Here is a 10,946-nt window from a genome sequence, read left to right on the forward strand (position 1 = left end):
AATTACGCTTCATTTCCTTATTCAGCTTCTGACTTTTTGGCCGCTTGAGAGGCGGTAGTTTCCCAGTGGAGACCAAATAGACGGGTCGCACCCCCAGCCCTCCGCCCTTTTTGGCCGGTCCACATGACTGGAAGCGGTGTGAGACTGTTTCAGCCCTTCCCCTTCTATAATCGTTGACCACACCAACCCAATCAGCTATTATTAATTTTGATTGATGATAAGTAATTACTTTGGATTCAAGGGACGACATAAAACTGCGGTGCTTTTGTGGAAATGTTGGGACGGATGGCATCGGAGTCGGGAGGGAGGAGAGGCAGATGTTTCTCCTCTCCTGAGAGAGAAAAGCTTTTCTATTCTGCGAGATAAAACAATGCATTTGGCCTTAGAAAAGTGCGGCAACAATTATTCCCTGGAGAGAGATATTCTGTGCAAAATTAGATTAGGCATTTATGCGAGGTCAACGGCAAGTCGGCAGGGCGCAGTCAGTTGCACAATTTTGAGTGACTCAACTTTTTTGAAAGTTTTGAAATCAAGACGAGTGTATTTAGACGTTAAAATATACTTTTCTGATTAAGAATGTGTGTGCTTTATAATTTCTACATCCTTCCTCCATGTTCTATATGTCCGTGCGAAAACAACGAAGGGAAGAAAACAGTATCTTCTCCTTTGAGTGTTGATTTAATCGGAGATCATTTTACCGTTTAAATGCCAATCCGTACTGATGATGATTAGCCCCTATTGAGTCCTGGGGGCGCGGGCACTCCAACTGGCCTTCTGATTGCATGAAGACATAAACATATCACCACCGACTCTGATTAGCAATGGATGGCCAGGCGATGCTAATTATTCTTATAATTGCAAATGACTCCATTCAACAGAACCTCTCTTTGATCTATTGAAACCAGATAGCTGTCCCCTCCCGCGCTCTTCTCCTCTTTCACTGAACTTTATTTCTAAACGCAGTCTGCAATAACATCCACCCTTTACTTTTAATAGACAATTTTATAAAATGCTTAGTATTTTAATATTTTAGTATACATTTTAGTATAAATACATAGTAGGCCTATGTCTCTCTTTTAGTGATTTCTGTAATGATCGTTATTATTATCATCATCATTATGCCTATGTAGCCTAGTTATTGTCATAATAATTACCATCAATACCATTATCAATAGGCTATAATAATTACTATACTCGTTTAATAATGACAATTACAATTACATGACCCTTATTATTACAATAATAATAATAATAATAATAAAGATAATAACAACAATAAAAATGCTAACAATAATAAGAATAAGAATAAGACTTTTATTGTTATTATTTTGAGATGATTCTTATTCATCTTATTATTGTTATTATTAATATTATTGTTGTTATTATTATTATTATTATTACTATACTGCTACCCTATTACTATAGCTGTAGCATTGCTTTATCTAAAGCATTTTGGTAGATTGTTTGTTCAAAGTTGATATGGTCATAAGCTCATTGTTTGCCAGAAGCTGAGAAGCTCTTCCAGGAGACTGTGACAGGTTCATTACCCTAGTCAGCTTATTGTCTCCGTGTCACAACCTTTTGTTACAGGATCACCACTCCTCTCCAAAGGGCTAGTTGGTATTCAAAGCCTCATTTTGATTCAATGCAATGATTTAGACCCTGCATATGGCCCGACATGACTACCCAATTCCATAATAACGATATATATTGTACAGAGTCAGGAATTTATTCTTTATAATTTAATTGCCTGTAGGCCTATATGAAGGCCTAATCATTAAATGTTTGAATAGCCTACCGTTTTGCTTCAAGTGTATTCTCCTGTATAATACTATAATTATTGAGCACTTTATTAATAATCAATCTGCTGCCATTTAATGTGTACATTGTTTATTTATTTATTTTGACGGGATATGCTTAGACATTGAACACTTAGGCCTACAATAAACATATCTTTAGCTTCATAATCCAAAGGCTATTAATTGGCCATCTGGGAACAGTTTAAAAACATTACAGTAAAAATATATGTTTAGTGTGGAATATCAATTATTCAACCATACTCGTCTTAAACATTCTGCAAATTATTGCATTTTCTCAAGACAAGTGTTCTCTATGTTCAACACAGGCTATAACAATTGCTTCATCAATATTGCAGCCCAACCGGCCTTAATATATGCACATTTAAAGTGGCAGTGGAAGCATCAATGTAAAAACTAAAACAATTCTAGGTGGAAAAATAAATACAATACTGTAGGCCTAGCAGCCCAAACGAGAGATTCAAAGGTCTGATGAAGTGCTTTCACTACTCATTTGTCATTTCAAGACCACAGCGCCCCCTTGTGGTGCCAATTGGTTTCATGGCTCTGCGTGGAAAATAATAGGAATAGAAATTTGGATAACTATGACATACAGTACAAACATATACTGATCAATTATCCACTAGATGTGATGGGGTGATAGTTAATAATTGCTTTCAGTGTTATTATATGTCTTGTGTCTAATGTGTGCTGTGGTGATAGCCTACTCTTTATTTGTAAGACTACCTCACTCTCACCTCATCATGTTAATAGCATCCAGATTGGGAGAGGTGAAAAGGGGGGAAAAAAAGTATTTGACCGCTCCGTCATCCGTGTCCGACTCTCTGAAGGAGACTGGTGCTGCGTCTCAGTGGACGTAGCCTCTGGACTCCAGGAGCAGATAGTTCTTGAGGAAGGTGGGCAGGTTCAGTTCAGGGACTACATTGGGCACGCGACCCTGCAGGAAGGTCCTGAACCTCCAACGGGCCAGGTGTTGGAGGGAGCGAGGCGTGTTGGTCAGGGAGAACAGGGACTCGTAGAAGTCCTTGTGTTCCTGAGGGGGAAGGGGTTTGGGGGGATACAGGATAAGAGCCGCCATGAATATATAGAATACATGTGTGCAGTAGCTTAAGACTGTGGAACCCGCCCACTTCACATGCAGAAAACTACTAGGTTATTTATTTCCTGTATGCCCGCTACTTCAGTATAGACTGAGTCATGGAAGGAACCGTAGTACTGATGCGGTTCTACCGTACAGTATGTGTAATATCTAATGATCTAAGAGCTCACCTTGAAGACCTCGGGGGGAACAGCCTCCACCCATGCGTCTGTGATTTTGAGGCGATCATATGCATTTAGAAGAACCTCAATGGTGCCTGGAGAGCCACAGCAGTGTTTCAGAACCTGGAAGATCAGTTTACAATCTGTCAAATTCCCATCCATGTTTACGTTTGAAGCTTTTAAGGCCATAGTATATAAAGTAATTAAACACTTGAATTAAGTTACAAATGAAATGAACAGATTGGTCTACCCTCCAGGGGTTTAACTGGAAATTATGCAATTAGTGCTAATTAATCTCCTATTAACACATGCCTAATTAGGAGTCAGGCATTTTGTCTAGAGCATGTGAGTTCAGCGAGTAGTCGAATAGTTTATTTCCAACAGAGAGTGCTTCACAGTCATGTGGCGTCAAAGTAAGGAAGCAAAAACGAGTCAAACTGTGCAGCAGCACATTAAATGTGAATATAAATCAATCAGCACATACGATCTCTCATGAACTCTGCGTCACCGGCTGTCTTTGAAGAACCGGGCTGATTCACCACCGTCGACCGCGTGAACATATCTACCGAGAATCCCCGAACGCGCGCTTGAGCGTCTTCGCCTGTGGGGGACTTACCTTGGGCAGGGCTCCCGGCCACACGCGAATGGAGCCGTGGTTGAGCAGCGAGCGCACCACCCTCTCGGGCCCGTGGGCCACCTTGTAGCACACCACCTTGAGGATGTTGTGCATGGGGGCGTCTCCGCCGTAGTCCATGGTGTGGACGCAGGCGCCGCGCGCCAGCAGGAGGTCCACCACCTCCGGGTTGGCGCTCTTACAGGCCATGTGCAGCGGGGACTGGTTGTCCCGGTCGCCGGCGTGCACGTCGGCCCCGGCTTCCAGCAGCAGCTGGCACACCCGCCGGTAGCGGTCCAGGTCGTGCGGCCCCTGGGGACCGGAGCAGGCGGCGTTGAGCGGCGTGAGGCCCTCGTTGTTCCGCTTGTCCAGGGCGGCGCCGTGGCGCAGGTACAGCTCCGTGTGCCCCGGGAGGCCGTTCCGGGCCGCCACGTGCAGGGGCGTGTCCTCCTCGTCCAGGCTCCGCCCGTTGATTGCGGCGCCGAACTGCAGCAGGTGTTTGGCGCACCTGTCGACAGGCAGGGCCCAACCGATAGAATCACAGTAAGCGCCGTTACACACTATAAAAGTATGCATGAATGTATACTTACAAAAGTGGTGTTAAACACTACTTACTCTAGGGACTCTGGGGTGGTGCACAGGTGGAGGGGCATGTCTCCGTCGTCGCTCACGGCGTTGGCGTCGGCGCCGTAGGACAGCAGCAGCTTGACGCACTCGGGCTGGCAGCTCTCGCTTGCCTCGTGGAGGGCGGTGGCGCCGCCGGGAGACAGGTCCACGCTGGCGCCGCGCAGCAGCAGGTGCCTCAGGCAGTCGGTGAAGCCCCTGCCCGCCGTGACGTGGAGCGGCGTGGTCAGCTCCTGCTCGTAGGTCAGCGACCACAGTCCTGCAGGGGTAGGAGGGCGGACAGCAGCGTATTGGTCACTTACCTCTCTGACCACGCCTTTGCGTCTCAGGCCGACGTTCACCATACGGGGCGAACGGGCCATCCTGGTTACATGTGGGCGTGGCATGACCGTTAGGCGATGCACAATAAACACCGGTCAGTCACATCTGTAGCCTTTGGGTCAGAGTAACCGTGTCACACACTAGAATTGATCAACGCTACATTGACATCAATCAAAGCGGTCAACGACCTACTCAGCCCTCTATAGTTGAATCGGAAGTTTTTCCACTCTTCGATGTTGCTGGTATCGTAGATGGCGTCAACGAGGTGGGCGTACTCGGGGTCATCCATGATGCTAATTAGGGTCAGGTCATCGCCCACCAGGAGACCGTTCCAGAACTGCAGGACGCAGCCCGTCGCCTGCGCCGTAGCGATCACATCGTTGCGGTACGCTTTCTTCTTATTGTGCCACTTGAGCTGTGCAGTCATGCGCCCAGGAAACGGACCCTTGCTCTCAGGCGGAAAACACTATCGCGTACGAAACCCGCCACCAACAGGTCTGTTTTTGTCTGACGCGTTCTGTAGCTGCGGCAGTGGCTGCTTCTCGCTGCTCCTGCAGGGGGGAACTGTCTGCTGTTATGATGCCTGTTCGTCCAGAGGGGGCTATTTCAGGGAGGCATGATGTTAGGCGATACTGCGTTTTGGATGGCCCAGAAACCTCTGCCAGTGGCGCAGTACCAAATTACCTCTGTCAGATATAATTCAACCCCCTCTTAACCCCCTTTGCCCACCTTGTTGTAATCTTTGGACAATGATCAATGTTTAAACCACAAGTAGCCCTTGTCTTTATATAGATATACAGTACAGTGAATGCAAACACACAGTTTTGTAATTTCAAAACAACAGAGGACACTGTCCATTGACTGAGAGTAACTACCTCTAGATGATACATGAATCTAAATAAGTCAAAAAAAAAAAGGAACACTGACACAGAAGTAACACTATTCAACAGTCAATTATAATTTCTCCATGAAAGGATTATGTGAATGCAGTTCATGTCCTTCTCTCTGACAGGAACACACAGCTGCTACTGTAAGTGAGCCAAAAGGCAATTTTGGGATTGAACGGTCATGTGGATAAGCGCATGACTAACAAGATGACCTCTTACTGGCCAATAGTTGTTGTGGACATGTGGTGGAATAGACCTGTAAATAATACACTCCACAAATCATTCATTGATACCCCAATGGTTGTTGTTCCATCTCAGAACTATTCAGAGACAGGAAACCATATGAGTCTGATTGGCCTCTTACAGTGGATATTGGACACATTTACTGTACAAATCCAATTTCTTCAATTTTAGGTGGAATGCTCTTTATGTATGTAGAGCACACAGACATCCCAGCTCTCACTGTGTCAGTTGTCTTCCCTGACTATTCCAGATGATCTTACCTTCCCCCCGGGCTTCCCAGCGCATGTCCCCTCCCTGCGGTTCGATGACCAGGCTCGTTCTGGCGCCCTTGGGGAAGACACGCCGCACGGCCTCCAGGTCCCCTGTGAAGAGAGCGTTCTGGATGACCAGATCATGGCAGACGACCGGGCATGCGGCAGGACACGATCCGGCCGGCCCCCTGCCCCCGGCCTCCTTCTTCAGCAGGTAACGGTTGACCTGACGGGTGGCCAGCTGCTTCTTGTAGCGGTGTCTCTCTAGCATGTCCTCGTCCAGCTGGAGGGAGCGCAGGGCGCTGGGCGTGAAGACGAAACTGTTCCGGGACATTCTCGACGACCGGCTTCTCTCACTCAAGAGAAAGGGTGAGTTAGTCTCTGCCTGTCTATGTGTATCTCTGTCTAACGTCCACGCTCGACCTCCTGCTTAGAGGCTTGTTTTGATATCTGATATGAGAGCCTCCCAGGGAAGGGGGGCTATTTTTACACCCCTCACGTGACCACCACTGTTACCCTCCAGCCTGGTGACAGCCATGTTATCACTGCCATAAGCCTGACCCAAAACCAGAAATGGTTGTAACAAATATACTGCAGTAGGTTAACTCTTTGACTTTAGATTGAGTCACAGCGCAACGTAGCCTATTATTCACACTGTATGACCACACCTTGACAGTGTGGTATCCAACGAAGTGCAAAGGGAAAAAATAATATCCCATTTAAATAACATGTGTAAACAGTGTTTATGTTGGGCATTTTCTTTATCTAGCTGTAGTTTAGTCTAAGATTTGGACCAGTGCCTAACAGATAAGGCAGATGGGATTCATTAAGGTCAAGGTCTCTCTGACCGGGGAGAGGGGGGGGGGGGGGGGGGGCTGACTGGATAGTCAACTAACATTGTAGCAGCTGGTGGCTCTTTGTCTAAAAAGTCATTGTGTCAAATGAATGCACAAACATTCCAAGTCATTCTTTCATTGATTTATGAATGTTGATAATTAACATTGTCAACATAAATAATAATACGTATACTTATAATAATACTTACCTTTCATACAAAAAATGCTGAAGTGATTTACATAAAAACAGACAAAATCAACATTAAAACAAAAAAGAAAATGGTCATGAAAATAATGGGGAACACTTTATATTAAGGTCCACTTATTAGGCATTAGTTAATAGGTAATAATGTCCTTATAAGATGCTTATTAGCATATGTATTTATAAGACATTTAGAAGTGTTAATAATAGCATTATAAATAAGACATTTGATAATGCTTTAGAATAACCATTTTAATACACTTTAATAAAATGAGTAGCTATGCATTTATAAACATGTTTCAAATGATTTTATGATGGTTTATATGTGTGTAATCATAAATCATAAATCATTTGTAAGGTATGTATGTATGCATGCATGTACGCACATATGTATGTTTGTGTGTGTGTGTGTATGGATGTAGTACTTATTTTTTGTTTGTTTGTCAAATGTGTGTACTATGTTATGTGTTGCATATGTGAGCTGTGTCGCAAGGCCAATTTCAGGATTGCTGACAATAAAGTTATATCGTATGGTATCGTATGTGATAATGGTCTTCTCACATTTAATATATCACTTACAGTATGAATGACTAATGAACCAGTTTTAAATGATTTACTAATTGTATAAGGTATGTGATAATGGTCTGCTCACCATTTAAGGTGGGATAGGTAGTTTGCGTTTGGCTATATTTGGTAAAATTGGCATAATATCCTTTCAGCTATCAGTAACAGAAGTGCTCTGAGAATAAACTTGGATCTCCGTGTTTACCGCTGCCTCTGTATTTTGGATTCAAAGAATGCACCGCGCCCGAATGTATTGACCAATCAGGGTCTCTATCTCGCCACACCGACCAGTCATATTTGGAGGGAGGGACTACATCATGATTGACAGGAGGGAGGGGTGGGTTCTTTTGAAAAAGATGACCAATCGGAGGCCTTGTTGACGTCAAACTACCTACCCCACCTTTAATGCATTGTGAATTCATAAATGCTAGCACATGTAGTAATACCTCAGTTGATGCTTAATCCAGGTCTTTAGAAACCATTTATCAATCATTAGTAAAGTGTTCTGCAAGTATCTAAAGCAGAAAATATCTATACTTTCTAGATATTTATATATGAGCCATTACTCAGGGACATACTATAGAAACCATAGTTATATGTAATAGTATTACAGCGTTGATACTGCGTGCTGGGTTGCCAGGTACTATTCTAGCTTCACCACTGTGAGATGAGCAGTAGCCAGCTAACGTTATACTTCCATGAATTAGCAGCATTATATATATTGGTTAGTGTGTGTGCGACTATAAAACGGCAGCTTTTCCGTCCACTTCCGCTCACTCTTTACAGCTAAACGTTTGGTAAAATGGCTGAGTTTCGTCATCCTATGTGTGATACGAATCTCAAAAGCTCAGTGACCGAAGAAGGAGCAAAAGTCAGATAGATATCGGAGATCTTATCACAGTATGACTGAAACACTGCATTCTCTGGCATTTTGGCAACCAATACGTTGTGTTGTTGCAGTTCTTATCTTTAGACACTAGATGGGGGAAATAATCCACATATAACATATTATACCTTTAAAGCCCCATTATGTAGCGGTCCAGTTTTGTGCACTTTAGCAGCCCCTAAAGGCCACTCGAGCCATTACAACCGCAGTAACATTGTCGTAAAACGCTGAGAGACGCCTGTTACGCCTCTCACGTGCATTTGTTGACAACTGACAAGCTGAGGAAAACGGAGTTTTCTGGCAAATTCGAAGAAGAGAGCTAAAGGTAAAGCAGAACGTTGATGCGAGAGAAAACCGTGGCTCGAAGTCAAAAGTTACATAGTGCAAATACAGGCCGCCGGACCCCTCTGTGGGAAAGGAAGAGGTGCTGTTCTCGCTATAATAATCCATCACACCAATAGATCGACTTTGAAACTGATATTTGAGATGAAGATGAAATCAACAACATACAGTAGTGGGGCTTTAAAGGACAATGCTCGTTTTTGACAACCTGGACCTTATTTACAACATATTATAAGACGTTTGACTCACCGAGATCACTTTGGTGTAGTTCGGAGGCCTGTAGAAGAAATGTAAAATCCAGCGCGAGCCAGTATATCCATGTAATGGCGGTGATCGGGGCAACGAGAATGCAGCTTCTAAAAATCTATTTTCTGCCGCGAAACGGTTGTTTTCATCAATCTGTCTGGATGAATCGCTAGTTGTGCTTACATAGAGCATAACTGTTGTGGTTTTCACATGCCATGATCTTTAGAAACGTCTTTCGAAACGAAATAGCTTCCTCACTTACTCCAGCACTAATGCGCACAGCGCGCAATCGTTGCTCCAGCACGCTGTGCGCATGCGTGCTGGAGCAAGTGAGGAAGCTATTTCGTGTCTAACGACGTTTCTAAAGATCATATTACAGAGGCATGGGAAATACCACAACAGGCCTATGCTCTCTATGTAAGCACAACTAGCAATTCATCCAGACAGATTGATGAAAACAACCGTTTCGCGGCAGAAAATAGATTTTTAGAAGCTGCATTCTCGTTGCCCCGATCACCGCCATTACATGGATATACTGTCTCGCGCTGGATTTTACATTTCTTCTACAGGCCTCCGAACTACACCAAAGTGATCTCGGTGAGTCAAAGTAAGTACCCTTGAGAACCAATGGCTCTTGAGCCCCGTGGCCCATAGGCCAGGAGCCTATCTCCTAATTCCTTTGTCTGAGGCAGCTAAATGATGCACAAGTACATCCCTGGACATGATGCTAGTATGTCGCAGGGACCTACCCCCAATCCAACCTTTGATGATGAGTGCCAAATAGGGAGGCATTGGGTACCATTTTTTATAGTCTTTGGTGTGACTTGGCTGGGGATCGAATCGCAAACCTACCAATCTCAGGGCAGGCATTCTAACCACAAGGTGGTTTGGAGCTGGTATATTCAAGTGTGCTGGTATATTGAAGTGAATGAGGCGTCGGTGGTATATCAGACTCAGACCAAAGCAACAGCATGCCATGGATAAGAGATCTTGGTCAGAGCATGGATGTATGTAAGCAGAAACACCCTGCATTTCAGAAATTTGCTACGACAATTTCTAGCGGATGGAAGGCACACGGTTGTTGTGCAATGTCTGACACAGGAGAGAAGAAAAGCATCTCAGAATTATTGAGAGGCTGCCAACCACCTCGACACTGCCAACCACCTTGACGCTGTCAACTGCCTTGATGGGCAGCCACCACCTACAGCTGCCGAAGTGGGCCCATTTCGGGCCCGGGCCCAAGCCCACCTGTCCAAGGTAGGTAATTAGCTATGTTAGCTAGCTAGCTAGGTAGTTCGCCCACACATTCATGATTATTCAGTATAGATAGATGGCCCTACATTGTTGGTATGGTTTACAAGATTTGATGAAACAACCTGTGACAATGAAGTCCAGTTCTGTAATAATAAGTAAATATAAATAATAATGAGAATCTATGTGTCCTTATCACTTGTGGTAGCATAACTTCATAACATTTGAGACTTTTTCCGTGAGCTGTGTTGCTGCCTACAGTAGCGAGCTAGCTAGCTACCTTTCTTGGTATTTTTGAAGCAAGTAGGTTTAAAACCATTTTAAATCATAATTATTAACTCCAGGAGCAGAAGTTGATACGTGATAGGCTGCAACCACTCACAAGATGGCGCCTCTGTCCCAAACATGCATGCAACATGGTGTAATGTCAACTTCACTTTCTCTTTTATTCAATGTATTTTGGTGGTTGTGAGCTCAGCAGTTATCACATAGCACCTCTGACATACATAACTTCTGATCCTGGAGTTATTATGATTTTAAATTGTTTTAAACCTAGGCTACTTTATTCTAACAGGCCAAGTAAGTTAGCTAGCTACAGTAGCT

The 10,946-nt window shown here is 44.2% G+C and overlaps 1 protein-coding gene across 1 annotated transcript; it reads right to left on the reverse strand.

The window, feature by feature from the left end:
* Positions 1–1,894: 1,894 nt before the first annotated feature.
* asb10 (ankyrin repeat and SOCS box containing 10) lies at positions 1,895–6,440 on the reverse strand. The gene is made up of 5 exons (XM_084457861.1): positions 6,026–6,440; positions 4,306–4,573; positions 3,694–4,198; positions 3,087–3,200; positions 1,895–2,850 (listed from the first exon to the last, which is right to left on the reverse strand). The coding sequence occupies exons 1-5, from the start codon at positions 6,348–6,350 to the stop codon at positions 2,665–2,667; spliced, it is 1,398 nt and encodes a 465-aa protein (XP_084313987.1). The 5' UTR covers positions 6,351–6,440; the 3' UTR covers positions 1,895–2,664.
* Positions 6,441–10,946: the final 4,506 nt, after the last annotated feature.

Source organism: Borostomias antarcticus (genome assembly GCF_949987555.1).
Source record: "Borostomias antarcticus genome assembly, chromosome: 24".
In the NCBI taxonomy this organism is placed as follows: domain Eukaryota; kingdom Metazoa; phylum Chordata; class Actinopteri; order Stomiiformes; family Stomiidae; genus Borostomias; species Borostomias antarcticus.

Bases quoted from the DNA above. Each gene is read 5' to 3' on its own strand.
- asb10 (XM_084457861.1), bottom strand. From the start codon at position 6,350: ATGTCCCGGAACAGTTTCGTCTTCACGCCCAGCGCCCTGCGCTCCCTC. The intron at 3,201-3,693 runs GTAAGTCCCCCA...CTGATCTTCCAG, and splicing joins GGCCGGGAGCCCTGCCCAAG to GTTCTGAAACACTGCTGTGG. The intron at 2,851-3,086 runs GTGAGCTCTTAG...CTTCCCCCTCAG, and splicing joins TTCCCCCCGAGGTCTTCAAG to GAACACAAGGACTTCTACGA.